This window comes from Cavia porcellus, unplaced genomic scaffold (assembly GCF_034190915.1).
Source record: "Cavia porcellus strain 051 isolate PalLab524CR breed Dunkin Hartley unplaced genomic scaffold, mCavPor4.1 scaffold_13, whole genome shotgun sequence".
NCBI lineage: Eukaryota > Metazoa > Chordata > Mammalia > Rodentia > Caviidae > Cavia > Cavia porcellus.
In genome coordinates this window covers 71,149,344-71,167,108 of record NW_026947496.1, presented here as the reverse complement: position 1 = coordinate 71,167,108, position 17,765 = coordinate 71,149,344, and the positions used below count along the sequence as shown (strand labels likewise).

The window sequence follows — 17,765 nt, the reverse complement described above, 5'->3', positions numbered from 1 at the left end:
CACAAACCCAAAATGATTACAGTATCAGGAGGCAGTATAATCTTACAGGACAGCTAGTATATATCAGGTCTGTTATTGTCTGAAAAATGGTTTTGTGCCACATGACTGCATGTTGTTAGCAGTGAGTTTTTTTGTGTATGTTTTTTTTTTTTTAATCAGATTTAGGATGATCCTTTGCATTTCTAGTTTGTTCAGTGTTTGTATTGTGAATGAGCATTGGATTTTTTTTTTCTTGGATCATTTGAGATGATCATAAAGTTTTTGCCTTTACTAATTTGGTGTAATTGATTTTCAAATTTGAACTACCTTTGCATTCCTGGGATGTCGTAGTTGGTCATGATATATAAACCTCTAAATTGCTGCTGGATTTGGTTTTTGTAGTTATGTGGTTGAAGATTTTGCATCCCAATACCCAAAGGATGTTGATCTATAACTTTTCTTGTAGTGTCTTTGTCTGGCTTCAAACTTGTGTGGATTAAATATCCTTCATCTGAAATGGTTGGAAGTATTTGAATTTTGGATTAATTGCATGTACATAATGAGGTATTTTGGGGATGAGACTCAAGTCTCAACAGGAGAGCCATGTATGTTTCATATACACACGAATCCTGAAGACAGTTTCATTCGGTATTTTTAATGTGCCTGTGTTCTGATTTTGACCTGCCACATGAGTCATCTGTGGAATTTTCCCTTTGTGGTATCATGTTGGTGCTCAGGAAATTTTGGCTTTTGGAGCATTTCAGATTTTAGAGTTTGGATTAAGGATGCTCCAATATATATATATATATATATATATATGCATGCACACGGACATATATACACACATATATCATATACACAGTCTTTTTATTTGAAAGATTAAATTCATTTATATTAACCATTCATGTTCATATATTCAGAAACATGTATTTTATATTTGTCTTGCCTTTTTGGTTTCTATAATTTCCCTTGGTTTGGCCCCTCCCTTCTCCTATACCCCACTCCTACTTTTTCCTGGCTTTATTAAATTATTCTGTTTTTTTCAATTCAACGAATGTTTATTTAGTGTAAATTGAGTAGTGGGCACTATGCAAAATGCCTCAGTGCCCCTTGATGGTTCAAGGAGATAGAAGAAAGAAACCAACCACAAACAAATAAACTTGACAAGTGTTTATAAAGAGGCAGAATGGGTTCTGGTGATTTAAATACACTATGGCAAATTTTCCATTCATTTCTTTTTTTTTAATACTGGCATTGAAGTTACACATTTTTCTGCTTTAAAAGTTCATTAAAATGTATCTGAGTGTGGCTTTCCATCTCACTGGATTGATAATTAGAGGAACTGTATCTTTAAAGAATTCTGGAAAATACTTAGTTTTCATTCCTTGAATATTGCTTTCTTCTATTCTCATTATTACTCCTTTCTGAATCTTTGCGTGTGTGTATGTTGATGTTTTCTACTTTATTTTCCGTGTCTCTTCTCATTCTGTGTTGCTTTGCGCTTCATTCTGGGTAATTTCCTCTGGCCTAGTTTCTAGTTTACTCATTGTTTTCAGTTCTGTCATAGTGGGTCTTAAATACTCATTGACTTCTTAACTAATTATGTTGTTCATTTCTACAAATTCTGTTTGGTTCCTTCGCAATATCTTTCTCTTATACTATGTGTTAACCTTTTATTTCTTAAAATATATTAAATATATTGTATTCTTTATAATTCCAGTATTTCTTGTCCTTGTGAGTTTGTGATTTTTTTTTTAATACGGACTTGTTTTCTCTTTCATTCAAAAAAATTTTTTTTGTTTTTAGTTTTTAATCCAAAAATTTTTATTTTGGAAAATTTTACACTCACAGAAACATTACAGATTTAACGTAGAGAGTTCCTGTTCATTCTTCATCCAGGTTTTTTTAAAAAAAATTTTTATTTATAGAAAGAAAGAAAAGAAAAAAAAACAAAATAGAAAAAAAGAAATAAAAGGTCACCCAGGTTCTTGTAAAGTTAAAATCTTTTGTATATTTTGTAATATACAATATTTGTAAGTATTGGCACACTAGTACTACTAAGATTTTACTAGTTATTCCCCTACTGTCCTTCTTGAGTTCCAAGATTTCCAAGATTCAGTACACAATATTACATTGCATCTAGCATTAGATGATTTTTTTTATTGAATTCACATTTCCTAACTTTGTGGGAATTCTTTGAGGTCTATGTTTAAAGTGAATTCTTTCAGATAGAATTTTCATTTGCTTCTGCCATAGAAAGGCATTTTATATGTGATGTCTCTTTAAACATGTGTGTGTATGTATGTGTGTGTGTGTATGCAGTGAAGTTTTAAAAATCATCTGGAAACTTTATATGAAACACATAGTGTGATTTCTAGTCCCAAGTTCAGACTTTTGATTAGAAGTCTTAAGTGCTTTTTTCTTTTTAGAGTCGAAGATTAGACAGGCAAGTTTCCTTCCATAGGGTGTTTTTCCTTTTTGAAAACTTATTCACTTAAGAGTCATGTATTTGGAAGTTCCAGTTTGAGTGGAGGCCAGTGCTTTTGATATGACCTTTCACTCTTGTTGACTCTGCTTATGTTTCAGGTCTTTTTATGTGTTAAATTAACACTCTCAACTGGTGATGAGCTGCATAGCTAGCAAAGTATGAATTATAGTCCAGTTTTGGGTTCTAATTTAAGATTCGTATGGTTTGCAAGCTGAGTATGTATTTTGCTGTCTTTAGAGGGTTATGAAAAGAAATATGAATATGTGACAGATTGTATGTGGTCTGTGAAACCTAAATTATTTACTCTGGCAGAAAAGTTTGCTGTTCTTTGCTGTAAGTAGCAGGGATTGTCTCCTTAAGTGTTACTTTTATTATTTTTTTAAGATATGCCTTAAAAAAACTTTTGTTTTGTTTTGTTTTGTTCCCTCTCTCCCAAACTGTGGATTAAACCCATGCCTTCACTTTGAGCTACCTCTGCAACCCTTCTGAAATTTTATTTTGAGATAAGATCTTGCAGAGTTGTCAGGCTAGCCTTGAACTTGCCATCCTCTTGCTTCAGCCTCCCAGATGCTGGGATTACTGGGGTGGCATTTTTAATACATTGTCATTTTATTGTACTGCGGTGGAAGTCTATGTCTTTTATTGTGTAAGTTTTATTTATAGTTTATCAGGTTGAACAGTTTTGTGTATGGCTTTCGTTTGTTTTAATCTTGAAACTTTGTTAAACATTTTTGGGATATGGATGTCTTTTTTAAAAATTTTACTGAGAAAGATGAGTACCCTAACCTTCAATTTTATATGAATATAACATATTCTTCTTACAAAATACCTGTATCAGTTTATATTCTAATCAGTAGTATAAAAGTATCTCACTAAACTCTCACATATATTGGATATCATCACTTGAAGAGATGCTTTAAAAATATTTTATGCAAGAAATGACATGTCAGTGTCTTCTACTTCTTTTTTTCTAAGTCACTAAGATTGCTGGATGAAGAAGAAGCAACTGATAATGATTTAAGGGCAAAATTCAAGGAACGCTGGCAAAGGACACCATCCAATGACCTGTATAAACCTTTAAGAGCAGGTAAAAATGTCTATAAATTACTTTCACTTGACTAGATTCCCAAGTTGGTTCCAGATTTTTTATTGATTAGACTAATTTATAAACTTGTGTTTATTGAATTGTGTACTATTGTGAAAACCCAGGTGTTTTTCTCAGTCATATAAAGGTTTAAGAGAACAACTTTAGAAAGTTCAAATTCTTACAAAGGATATGAAGTGAAAATTAAAACAATTCTCGTTTCCTTTTCCAAACCACTCATGTACTTTAAAAACATATGAGATCATATTATATGTATTATCTTGTGATCTATTTTTATTTTTTTACTTAGAAATGAATCCTAGATGGTTAAAAAGTGAGTTTGACTGTTCCTTTGAAATGAAAATTATGCTTTCCAGAGTGATTATTAAGATTTCATGGTTAAGATAAATGATGTTTTTGTTGTGGGTAGAGACTTACTTTATTTATTTTTGTAAAAGGAAAAAATGCTGTTTAGATTTTTCAAAAGTATTTGCTACTCTAAGTTTAGAGAAGGACACTTTTAAAATAAGATCTATTAGTTTTTGGAGTAAATGATTTCTTTCTATTTTTATGTGTTGTAGGAATAGATTAGACTGATGTCAGTTTACCTTCATTTGGCATATGCTGGGCTGAAACGTATTTTAAGGTGTAGCTGTACATTTGATTTTATAAGCAATTTCGTCTTTTTTTCCAAAAACAAAGTGCAAGTATTGATAGGACCTGGATCATCATTAGCTAAGTGAATTGAGGCTTATAGGAGGGAGGCATAAGTGAAATTGAGAACCAGAACTAAAAAAGTAAAATTAACCCATAAAAATGCTGTTAGAATCACTGCTGTACTTTTGAATTTTTCCTCTACAGAGGGTACCAACTTCAGAACAGTTTTAGATAAAGCTGTGCAAGCAGATGGACTAGTAAAAGAACGTTACCAGTCTCATCGTGATACCATTGCACTTCTCTGTAAGCCGGAACCTGAGCTGAATGCTGCTATCCCCTCTGCTAACCCAGCAAAGACCATGCAGGGCAGTGAGGTGAGAGAGTGATTTTTGATGCAGTTGGTCATTGGCTTATGAAAACCATGTTGAAGTCATTGGATATAATGAAATATCCATGTCTTATTGTCATCTTTAGACAGTGCAGAAGTTGGCAGGGGGTATAGTTGGTAGTAGATGCACAAGGCTCTGGGTTTTATGCCTAGCCACGTACATGTGCATACATTCATGCCCACACCCACATCCATCTATGTGTAAATACATGCAGAAGTAAATTTGAGTTATTATATTGAGTAGCATTAAATACTCTGTGATAGGTAATTAATATCCTGTAATAATATTTTTTTATTTATGAATCTCTTATGGGCTAGATACTAGATTCTAGGTGTATAATGTATTTACAATAATTTTTTGCTAAGGTTTTATAAAAGAAGAAACAAGTAAAACTTTTCTAAAATAAAGAGAATTGTGTTTGTTTAGCTACTCTTCGGAACACAAATTCTTGTTTCTTATAGTTCTGTACTTCCTATCTTCCATTATAGTCCACTGGGACTATTTTTAAAGAGAAAACTGGCAGGGTGTGCCTGTTCATAAATGGACAGTGTTGTAATGGTATTTCTGGTGCTAACAAGGAGAAAATCAATAGCAAAGTATGCAATTTGAAAGTTCTAAAGAGAGGAGAAAGTGCAACTATAATTTAATTACTGGTAACTATAAGGTAGGGAATAAGATAGACTATGACTCCAAAAAGCACAAGAACATAAGCCAAAGGACAAGAAATACTGCTAAAAAGTTCTTTAAAAAGATGAATTCCTTGGAATAATAAGTTTGAAAGTTATCAATATTGTTTCTTTCTGTAAAATAATTTCATATTTATATTCAAGCAGGACTTGCTGTGTAAGGTATTACAAGTAGATATTTTAAAAATTTATCAAATCATACAATATTTACTCTCAACTGACGGTCCAGTGTGAAAGATTATTCATGTAAAAAAATATAATGAGGAGTAGAACTTTAAAAATTCAACAGAGAATGTGTAAAAAGTACCTTATAAGGATGAAAAACTTAAATTTCAGCAGTTTGGAGCACTTCTCTTTGCAAATGTCTTAAGAAGTTGGCACATTATGAAAATAGAATGGATATAGGGAGAAAAAGTGAACCTATGTAGGATCCACAAAGAGCTGAGTTGGTGTGTCTGGGAGAGCTCCTAGACGTATAGTAAGAAACACGAATCTAATACAGGTACCTGATTTTTATGGTTTGTGTTTAGATGACCCCCTAAGTCTCGTATAATCATAGAGGTAACTGACTCACATTTGTGATTGGTTTGTTGTCCAGCAGTGGGGTTGCTGATATGAATGCTGCACATACTCTGGGGCAGGTAGACAGCACACAATACTAGGGAGGAAAGGAGGTGTGCTTTTCCCTTTTTTGTCCTTTCATTCTTGTCACTTGCTGACCTCCATGAATGGCTGTCCCTTAGCCATGTTACCCTGCCTTGGAACCAGCTGAGTACGGACTGAAACCTCCAAAACCTGTAAACTAAATAAACTTTTCCTTTTTCCACTTTGGGTGTCAAGTATTTTGTCTTAGCAGTACCAAATTCTGTTACTTTTCTCTCCTTGTTGAGCCAAAATACCTGACACTTGTGATGCCCTAAGGTCATCTTTTGTATTCTGCTCTTCCTTTTCAACAGTAGAGACTTCAGCTCTATCTCTGCATTCCAGATTTACTAGAGCTTGCTTTCTGGCCAAACTAACAATGTTTTAAATCATCTTGCAGTCCTTCTTCCCAGCAAAAACCTCCTGGGCCTTGTCATTACTGGCAGCCTTCTGGTCCCCTGAGCTCTGACCACAATCTCCCATAACAGAACAGCCTAAGGCATTCCAGTGCCACTCTTTCGGGTAACATCTCCAAACTCTCCCCACAAGCCATTCTCAAAGGCTCTTGAATCTCATGGTCAGGTATAGTCACAGCAACAACTCCACTTCTCTGGTACCAAATTCTGTCTTGGTTACTTTTCTCTTGTTGCTGAGACAAAATACTTGATGCCCAAAATGAAGGAAGGAAAGGTTGATTTAGCTTAGAGTTTTTTGGAGGTTTGAGTCCATACTTGGCTGGCTCTAAGGCTAAGGTGTGGCTAAGGAGCAAGCAACAAGAGCAAAAGGGCAAAAAGGGAAAAGCAAGCCTAATTGCTTTCCTTATATTGCATGCCAGCTACCTGTTCCTGGGCAAGTGCAGCACTCACACTACCAATCCCAGTGCTATACAATGAACCAATCACAAACACTAGACTCAGCCACCTCCATGACTGCCTGAGGCTTGGGGAGCCATTCAAACGCAAAGCATAACACCGATAGATAAAGAATATTAATTAGATACTTGGATGACTAGCAGGAGAAAAGGGAGTTGGTTAGAAGATTAGTTTGTGTAGAACAGACATACAATAAAAGAAACTGCAGATGAGGGAACAACAATTTCTGGTGCCATTTTTATTGTAGAAATAATCTTCATATAGTATTCCTTCCTTATTCTTCTTGGTGTGTTCTATGACTCAGAATTTATATGGCTCGGGTGGTTGGCTTTGAAATCTGCCTTGGGAATTGGAAGAGCATCTTGCTGGCTGTGTCTAAGTGGGAGATGGAGGCATGGCCTGCAGGTCTGTGTCTAGTCCCTCACCCTTTCTCTCTGGCACATTTCTCCTCTGTTTTCTGGCTACCGTGAAGTAACCAGTTTTGGTATACCTCCCCTTCTGACCTTGCAGCCGCCTTACTGTGGACTGAGTACCTTTAAACATGAGCCAAATTAAACCTCTCTTCCTTGAAGTTTGACCTTCCTGCTTTCAGAAGAAAAGGCAAAAATGGTTTATGCTAAGCAAAATGAGAAATAGTGTGAAGTAATTTGTTGAGTTGTAATGATAGATTTTTAAAAAATCTTTAAAGATATTATATAGGAAAACACTTTGATAATCAATATGAAGTTTTATTGATGATAGATTTTCCTGATAGGGGTAATTAGAATCATGCATCATAACCTTTTATATGTTAAAGCAAATACTTACATGTTTATAAAAGCTAATTCAGATCGTTGTAGTAGTTGAATATTTATGATAAAAACTCAGTCATTTGGCTTGATTATTGAATTATTAAATAATACACCACAAATATTTTATGATGAATCTAAGCCATTTTTACTTTGATTGTGAAGAAACCTATTTTCAGTTTCTTTGGGCATCTGTCCCCAGTTTTAAATACTGAGATACTCTAAAATATTTGCAGAAGATTGGCAAGTTGTATATTAAATACTTTGCACCACTGCTTGTGACTATTCACCTCAGGTTTACTGGAGTCTGAAACCTTTTTAGTTGTTTTCCCTAGCCTTGGCCTTGCTGTAAAGCTAAGTCCTACCAGAGGAAGGATTTTCATTTTTCTGCTTGAAGATACTACTTACTTATATTCACAATGTTGCCTCAACCTGGGAAAATGGAGGGATGACTTTGGAAAGAACCTTCCCCTCCTCAGAGGCAGGGTATAAAGAGCATTGTCCAAAGCTCTGCTTTCCCCAGAAGGTTCCTTTTTCTCACTGCGTGGAAGAACCTGATAGGCTAGTAGAGGAGCTGCAGGTACTATTTTTACTCTTGGTTTTTCATAACCAAAATCTTGTGACAAATGATGAGAAGGGCTGGAATCTTTTAATTTCTTTACCAACATTTAAGATCTACTGTATGCCGGCAGCTAGCTGAGTATCATGGTTCTTAACTAAAGGAATGAGGAATCCCTCTAGGTTAGCTTTGGTTAAAGGTAAATGCATTGGGTTTTTGGATTTCTGTTGTTGTAGTGATATCCTCATGGTAGTATTTTCTGAAAATAAACTTACAGATCAGAAAAGTGAAATTGAAAATTGCCTTGAGAGCAGTTCATAATTTATTTAACTGTATTTGGTGTTGGTAAAAGCCTCGCAGAACTTTTTAGTCTTCATACTAGGGTCAGCAGACTTTTGCTTGTGGGCCAGATCTAAGCCATCTCTGGCTTTTGTATGGTTGGTGAGCTAAGAATAGCTTCTACATTTTTAAATCGTTGGAAAAAGTCAAAAGGAATTGTTTTATGATGAGTGAATATTATATGAAATTTAGATTTCAGTGCCCATAAATAAATTTTTTATTGCAACTTAGACAAGCTTATTAATTTACATACTATTTTTGGCTATTTATTACAAAGGCAGACTTTAAGAGTTGAAACAGAGACTAATATACTAAGCCAAAAGTATTTTTGTTTTGACTCTTTATCAAGAGAAGTTTGTACCCTCTAGTTTAAAAGTTACGTATTGACAGTCTAAGAGGTCTTATTCTTTATGTTCTGCTTGACCTCATCTCTTTCTACTCTGCCTTTTGTTTCTGTACTTCAGCTAGTGGCTTTTTTCTTTCCTTTGAACTGGTCAAGTTTCTTTCTGTTTTATTTTTGGTACTGGGAATTGAACTCAGAACCTTGTACTTCCCGGGCAGGTGCTTGTGCCACTGAGCTATGTCCCAGGCCCCCTTTTTTCTGTTTTGGGACTTTCACCTTTGTGCTTTCTTTTTTTTTTTTTTTTAATTAACTTTTATTAGTGCATATTGATGATAATGATTATATTTACTATAGGGAATTGGTACGTGAGCAGAACATATTTTACTTCTTTCCCCTCCTTTTCCCCACCCTTTCTTTTATCTTTCCAGCATCAGGTTAATTTGTTTACAGGACCGTATAAAGTTAATTATCATATAAGTAGATTTAAAACATGTAAGAAAATTGTACCTAAATCAAGGTATACTTTTTAGATACATTGTCCACACTGGATTACAATATCTCTTTTTCCTCTCTTCTTTTTTCTATTATCTGTCTTTTATCTTGTACTATGTATATGTATATGTATATTGAGTTTTTCACCTTTGCATTTTCTTTGGGGGCTTTCTTTTTCAGTGGCCAATACCTCTGGCAAGACTGCTGCCATCACATACCCATCTTTCCATCTTTGTCATTATTCACTAAGTTATTCAACTGTTGTTGTTGTTTTTTTTTTTTAGTCTCCCTACTTTTGTCCTTTAAGTGAAGACTCATTTTTTTTTTGATAGTCATATTTGTAACATCTTAAAAGTAACATGTGTTACTCAAAAAATGCATGTCGATTGAATGATAACTACTGATACCTTAACAAAGTGATGCAGTTAATTGTACTTAAAAGCTAATTTGAGCTGTTTATAAAACAAATAAAAATACTACAGGTTCTGGTTTTGACATATTAAACCTCCAACTTGAACTGATAAAAAAATTAGATAGTGCTTTTTTAATTAGCCTATTCTTCATTTGTAGAAGCAGCTTATTTTCTACATCATTCACTCTGTGTTAAAATTAGTGGAGTATCATGCAGTCGGAAATACAGTTAAACTACCATTATAAATACAAAAGAGAATTTTGGAATACAAGGAATCTCTTTGTGGCAGTCCAAAAGTAGATTCATAAATTGGTTTTTTGATGTGGCATTGATTTTCAAACAGAATCATAGTATTTTGAAATAGCATGGGGCTTACGAAACAACAATTTGGTTCTCCTTTATTACTCTGGTTAGAAATCTGTGTACCATAAAAGTCAGGTTAGCTTTTCTTTTTAAACAGAGCTAGTGTTAGAACTCAAGATTCTTTGTTTGTTTTGTTTTTGGTACCAGGCATTGAACTCACGACCTTGCTCTTGCCAGAGGTGCTTACACCGCTGAGCTAAATCCCCAGTCCTAACCTGAACTCAAGATTCTTAAAATCCTTAGGGGATCTCTTTCTGTGGAAGTTGTGTCTATGTGAGCCATTTTGTCTTCTCATATCACTTACTAGGTAACATTGGAATATTATCACCATAACTTTGGCCCATTATTTGGTCAGAGGATCTATTTTACATTTCTAAACTACATAAGAGGTATTTTGTCTCTTTCAAGATAGTATTTCAGTCTTAGCTTTGCTTACTAGGCTGTTTCCTCTGCATATTTCTTTTCTCCTTAACTTTATTTTAATTAGACAGCATATTTTTCTTTTTAACTTTTATTGGACATAATTTACTTATTTATTTAAATCTTTTTTCCTTTTTATCGGTACGGGGGATTGAACTCATGACTGCCTGCTTGCAAGGCAGGCGCTTATGCCTTGAGCTAAACCTATTATTGGACATAATTTATAGAGAGATGCAACATTGCTTTCCCTTCTTTCTTCCTTCTTTTTTGATATTTTTTATTTTTCCCTTAGCCAAACAGCTTTCCCATAGTTTATAAGTAAAAGTCATGATTGAGTTACCAGTTTAGTTATGCCCACAGATAGTACTGTTACAACATTTTAAATTTATGTATCCTATTTTGTGTTTCCTAATAAAAAGCATGTTACATAATTAGCAATAGTTCAGTAAAATAAAGAATTCTTTCTTAATTTGCTTCTTGGACTTTTTTCTCTGAATGCTTTGTCTGAATGCTTTAGATGCCTAATCTTCTTTAGTCCGTAACATACCCATAGAAAGTTGAGTAAAACTAATTTAACATGTAATAATGGCAAATATGATTGAACATTTGCCCTGGCTTAGTACTGCTGAGGAGTTTTTATAGATTATCTCAGCCTTCAAGCAGCCCTGAAATAGGTATTCTCATTTTACAGTTTTCCAGGAAGTAAACTGTCTTTGGTTAAATAGTAACTAAGTCCATTCTGCCTAAGGGAGTATAGTCAGAGTTGAAATGTTTTTCTATATAATTAGGTTTCAGTTTAATAGATAGTTAAGCTTATTTGTTTCTGTATTCAAATTATCATTCAATTTTATGTTTTGAATGTCTTTAAAAACATGATTCCACATTCATGACTCAAAAAGTACATTCAGAGGAGTCTCATTCCTTTTCCTTCTGCTTTATTTCTCTATAGTTATCAGAGATTCTCATGTTTGTTAGTATCTGGTTTCTCCTTATTGCTTTTCTTTTTGCAAAAAAGATATATCCATACATATATACAGTACATATTTTATGTATTTGTATATTTTTATTTGGTTTTTGAGACAGGGTCTTGCTTTGTAGTTCAGGCTGGATTTAAACTCCCTCTGTGGCTTAGTCTGGCCTTGAGCTGATGGGCATTCTTGAACTCATGGCCAGATTAAATTTCAACTGATTATACTCCCTTAGGCAGAATAGACCTAGTTACTGTTTAACCAAAGACAGCTTACTTCCTGGAAAACTCAACTTTCTCATATGTAAAATGAGAATACCTATTTCAGGGCTGCTTGAAAGCTGAGATAACCCTGAGTATAAGGACTACTGGTGTGCACTGCTATGCCTGGCCTGTGTATTTTTATATTCTGATTTCTCTCTTGTCTCACTCAAAACGTAGTTTATTGTGTATACAGCTTTTTGTACCTGTTTTCTTCTCTTACCTCTCACTGAGGATTGAATTTTCTTTTGTATTTTATTAAGGTTAGGTCACCGAAGAGATCTGTGTAAAGAGAGCCCCAAAAAGAAGTTACTTAAATTTGTAAGAAACAACATTAGTTGTTTCTTAGATCTCTGTTCTTAATGAAGTGATGTTACTCTGGACATTGCTGACAAGGAGTTAAGTAGGACTATGGAAAGAAGAGTAGGACAGCAGTTTTCAGAAAGGGTGGTTGGTGGGGAGGTCCCCTGGAGCTGGAATTGCTGCTGGTGAGAAGAAATATAGGTGGGCTTCACTGCATCTTCCTTTGCCTGTTCCCCCACTTGCTTTTTGTGAGCACCCCTGGAGCAAGCAGATTGGGAGTGTGGGGTTGGTATTCTTCCTTGTGGCCCTGGCAGGATACAAAGAGATGTGAGTGGAAGGGGCCACTTGAAAGGATTAGCGAGCACTTGAACACTAAGGAATATTTATGAATCATGTGAATATAAGGAAGAGAGTGCCTAAAGACAGGAGGTAAGGCTCTTAATAATATGAAGGTATGTACAATAACCATTTTTCCCTTTCAGCATATAAACACATTATCTTAGTTACTTTTTACTAGTCACTGAGACAGAATACCTGATGCCAAAAATTGGGAAAGGAAAGGTTTATTTCTTACAGCTTTTGGAAGTTTCAGTCCATACTCAGTTGGCTCCAGGGCAGACTGCAAACGGCAAGAAGGAAATAGGCAAAAGAGCAAGACACAGCTTCTTCCTGCCATTACATCATATCCTGGCTCTACCCCTATGTGGGTGTAGCACCGACACCATCAATCCAAGCACTATACAATGAACCAATCACAGATGTGCAATGTAAAGGCATGAGGCCTGGGGGCCACCTACATAAACCATGGCACACATTTTCTATAGTAGCTCTTGCTTGTTTCTCTCCCAATTTTTTCATCTAGCGTGCTCTCTTCGTATCTCTTTGTGTCTTCATGTTTGTGCCTGTGAATCTCTCTCTGTGCAAAGTAAGGTATCATTTGTCTTGCCAACATGGTAACTTTACAGACCTCAAAGCCACTGCAAGGTGGCAGAATAGTGTAGAGTGGTTAAGAGATTGGTTTTGGAGTTAGCCATACTTAGGCATCAAACTGTTCCTCTGTCTCTTACTAGCTATGTAATTATGTTACGTAATTTGTCTTACACTCAATGTTTCCATCTTTAGAATAGATAATAAATATACCCTGTAGGATATTGTAAGAACTACTTCAGGTCATATTTGTGAACTCTTTAGCACATAGCATATAGTATTTAGTAAAGTATACCTGTTTTATTGTTGCTATAATAATACTGGATCAACTAAAGATGCCAATATCAATAAATAAACCTGTTCTATAATTTTACACTTGGCTCTCTGAGGAGTCATCTCTCTCTGATCTTTAGTTAGCTTTCAGGTATCATTGTCTTTTTGAAATCAACTTTTATTGGTCAATTAAAGTATTTTTTTATTATTTAGGTTGTAAATGTCTTAAAATCCTTATTGACAAATCTTGATGAAGTAAAGAAGGAAAGAGAGAATCTTGAGAATGATCTTAAGTCAGTGAATTTTGATATGACAAGCAAGTTTTTGACAGCTTTGGCTCAAGATGGTGTGATTAATGAAGAAGCTCTTTCTGTCACTGAACTGGATCGAATCTATGGAAGTCTTACAACCAAAGTCCAGGAGTCTCTAAAGAAACAGGAGGAACTTCTAAAAAATATTCAGGTGAAACATATTTAATAGGCTGTGTTAAAAATTACAGAAAGGGTATGCCTGGCTGTATGAAATTTATGTCCATTTAGTAGAATGAAATTAGAGTATCTATAGTTAACTGTGAAATAATAATGCATCTTTACAAAATTTAATTTGTCACACATTGGTTTTTAAAAAAATGTGTGGAACAAAGCTACTCTTTATGACTTAAATGTTAGGGTTCGTTAGAAGTGCTTAATATTTCAGATATTTTAGGCTTTTACAAATTTTTAGAAGATTCATTTTTTGGTAATATTTAGAGACCAATCAGAATTAGTTGGAATTCTTAGTTCTTGTAATTAATTATATGGCTTAATATGTAATGGACTCTAATCAAGTTATACAAAACTGAATGTGTTTGGGTGTTTGAAGTTAGTATTTGCATTACAAATTAGTGTTTACTGAGAAGATGTGACAGTTTGCCCATCTAGTAGTTAATATGTAAAATCAAACTTTGTTTTCTGCTTTTGAATGTTACATGTAATATGTCATGCTAAAAGAGTAAAAGAGTTTTCATACGTTATTTGTCCTACGTGTAAACTGAAAGCTGTAGTCATTATTGGTTGTGATACCCATTGGATTTGTGATATTTTTATGTAAGGCATAAATCATTGTACAACTTCAAGAGATATTAGGTATTCCTGGTAATTCTGCATATATATTAATCATAGTTTTCAGTTAGAAAAGTTACCAAAAAAAGTTATAAATTGTATTAGCTTTATAAGTGAATATAAATTACAGTATGTTTATCTTTTAACAAGGTCTCACACCAAGAATTTTCAAAAATGAAACAATCTAACAATGAAGCTAACTTAAGAGAAGAAGTTTTGAAGAATTTAGCTACTGCATATGACAACTTTGTTGAACTTGTAGCTAATTTGAAGGAGGGCACAAAGGTATGACATATAAATAAAGGAAACAAGATCAAACAAATATAGATGTAAAAGTGTAGTTTGGAAGTTAATTGGTATTTCTGGTTAGACCAAATTATTCCTTGCTTTGAATTTGTTAGCCTGTAAAGCCTTTTGCTCTTTATGGTTTGTTTTAGGAGTAAGCCAAGTAGATACAGCAACATTTCCTTAAAACTTTGAGGAATGAATTATATATTTCAGTTGGCAGAAAAGGGATATAAATATTCCTGATAGTGGATATTAATACAGAAATGTCAAAAGCCATTGACACCTCTTCAAGAGTTAAGGAAGCTGATCAGTTTGAGTGAATTATGATGGTAAAGTAGTAGTAATAGCAGATTGGTGGTAGAAAGAAGGATGTGACTTCTATATTCTGTTTTGGTAGTTTGGTAAAGACAAACATGTGCTCTGCTTAAGTGTCAGAGTGCTAGTAAACACACTTAGAGTACTTTTCTTGCCTTGTCCATTAAAATGTTTAGAAAAAATGTTTATTTGTGTTTTACCATTAGCTTTTGAGGGAACAAGTGAATTTTAAGCTTTTCAGATGCACAATTTCTTTTTGGTGCTTCATACTAGTCATTGACTACAGTGAAGTCATGTAGTAGGTATAATGTAAAACCTTCTGAAGAGAGATTAAAAACATTATAAAGCCCTGTACATAGAAAGGATAGTGGGTAGTAAAATACCATTTCAGTTTGGATTAAATGCTTTGTTCTAATAGATGAGCTAAGAAAACTCCAGAAATCCTTTGGAAGTTCTTTTAAGTGTCTGACATGATAGCTTTATTTTTGTAGTAAATGTACAAATATAATTTTTTGCCTTAGCTCTAGTGACATTAGTTAATAGTGAGTTGATTTTACTGTAGAAATTGGAAACATGCTTATGATCATGAAATTTAATTATCATTTAACTTTTGATGACAGTGTTCTGTAACAATAATATATTTATCTTTCTTATAGAGCTTAGTTGATTTTTAACATTAAGTTGTTGGATTTACTGTGTGGTATGACTATGTTTCATGAAAGTTTTTTTTTCTGCTTTAACCATCATTGCCAGATTAACTTTAGATGGTGTTGCTTCCTATGTTAACATGCTGTTCTTACTTATTACTTACATTTGTTTTTTGCTTATAGTTCTATAATGAGCTGACTGAAATCTTGGTCAGGTTCCAGAATAAATGCAGTGATATAGTATTTGCACGGAAGACAGAAAGAGATGAACTCTTAAAGTAAGTTGTTTTGTATATCAAATTGTTCTTAGACTTTGAGGGTAAACTTGGTAGTGTGATATACCACTTTTGCTTCTTTTCATTGGAATATTTTACAAAGTAACAAACAGCTGCAAGATCTGGTAATAAAAGAATGAAAAGGAGCAGAAACTCTAGATGTAAGAGGTCACAAAAGAAAACAGTTCTTGGTGGCAGAACTCTGGAAGTGCTAACAAATAGAAGCGGTTTACTTTGAAGAGGCAAGTAAGTACCTTATGTAAAACAAAAAGTAAAGAACATGGGAAAGACAGGGTAAGCAGCTCAGAAAATGTCAGCAAAATTTCTTTCTGAGAAAGCGAGACTGGAAATGTAGAACTTATTTCATGTTGAGTAATCACTAGAGTTGACCCAGTATTGATACAAAGGTAGTCTGTTAATAAAAGTGAAAAAAATTTTAAAAATTTAGCAAAACCTAATAGCTGAAGAATATTCACCAAAATAATGTTATCAGATAACATACAAAAATTCTGGGCAGATGTTTTACCGTGAGTTACAACAACTACCCTTCAACATGATAACAGAGACAAGATACAACAAACCAGAGAAACAGTATTTGAAACTTACTGATGGCAAAAGACTAATTTACTTTTTTTTTGTTTTGAAGAATTCATAGATATTATTGAGAAGGCTAGGTGTGGTGGTACATCCCTGTAATTCCAGCACCGTGGGAGGCTGAGGCAGGAAAATTGCAAGTTCAAGCTCAGTGTGAGTAACTTAGTGACTTTAGTGAAGCATTGTCTCAAAATAAAAAACATTAAGACCGGGGGCTGGGGATTTAGCTCAGTGGCATAAGCGCCTGTCTTGTATGCAGGCAGTCGTCAGTTCGATCCCTGGTACTGATAAAAAGGAAAAAGACAAAAAAAAAAAAAAAAAGACTGGGGACATATCCCAGAGCAAAGGCCCCAGGGTTCATTTTACACCGCAAAACAAATCCAGTGGAAAACTGTGAAAGAAAGGGATGTGAGAGAAATTTTGCAGACAAGTATCTCTTAAACATTTTAAGAACCCCCATTCCCTATCAAATACAGATTATTCTAAAATAACCTTTTTCAGAGTGGTAGAAGTCTGCAGGTCTGACACTGTGCTTTATTGGCCCATGAGATACAGAATAGTATAACTCTTGCATAGGGCAATTTAGCTATAAATGTTAAAATTACAAACTCAAAACAGCTTTTAATGTAGGTATTCTGTTTTTTGGAGTTTGGAAAGTAGGATTCAGGTAATAGAACTCAGGAAGTAGAACTCAGGAAATCGAACTCAGGATGTAGAATTCAGGATTCAGGAAATAGAACTGAGGAAGGAGAACACAGGAAGTATGACTCTGGAAATAGGACTCAGGAAGTAGAACACAGGAAGCACCACTCAGGAAATAGTTCTTAGGAAGGAGAACACAGGAAGTAGGATTCAGGAAATAGAACTGAGGAAGGAGAACACAGGAAATAGGACTTAGGAAATTTCTGAGCTGTATTAACATGTGCTAGGAATGACATTTATGAACTTATTTCTGCATTGCTTATTGAAGAAGAAACCATATGTCAAAGAACTGGTAAAATAAAGCTATTGCTGTACAATGAAAAACTATGTCATATACTTGGTTTTATAAAAGGGGACATTTTCTTTTTACTGATATGAAATGATCTCTAAGGTCAGTACTGTAAAAAAAGATAAAGGGTGAAGAAGAGAATATGCTTTTTATGTAAAATGGAAGAAAATAACAGTATTTAAATTGGTTTGTTTATGCCCAAGGAAGCTCTATATGTTCTTTTGAAGAAATATTTTAATATTTTTATTTTCAAATTTCAAACTAGTTTGAAAACTAGGTTTAATATCCACACATATATTTCTGAATTTATA

The 17,765-nt window shown here is 34.2% G+C and overlaps 1 protein-coding gene across 5 annotated transcripts in view; it reads left to right on the top strand.

Annotated features, from left to right (window-relative positions):
* Pdcd6ip (programmed cell death 6 interacting protein) overlaps positions 1-17,765 on the top strand; it is a 167,247-nt gene that overhangs the window by 46,510 nt on the left and 102,972 nt on the right. For all 5 annotated transcript variants that reach the window (XR_010051319.1, XR_010051321.1, XR_010051320.1 and 2 more), the window contains exons 11-15: positions 3,443-3,554; positions 4,413-4,582; positions 13,458-13,706; positions 14,495-14,629; positions 15,778-15,872. Coding sequence is in view for 2 of the 5 variants with exons in the window: in XM_005005276.3 (XP_005005333.1) it covers positions 3,443-3,554; positions 4,413-4,582; positions 13,458-13,706; positions 14,495-14,629; positions 15,778-15,872 (761 nt within the window). In the remaining 3 variants the exon portion in view is untranslated. The remainder of the gene's footprint in view (positions 1-3,442; positions 3,555-4,412; positions 4,583-13,457; positions 13,707-14,494; positions 14,630-15,777; positions 15,873-17,765) is intronic.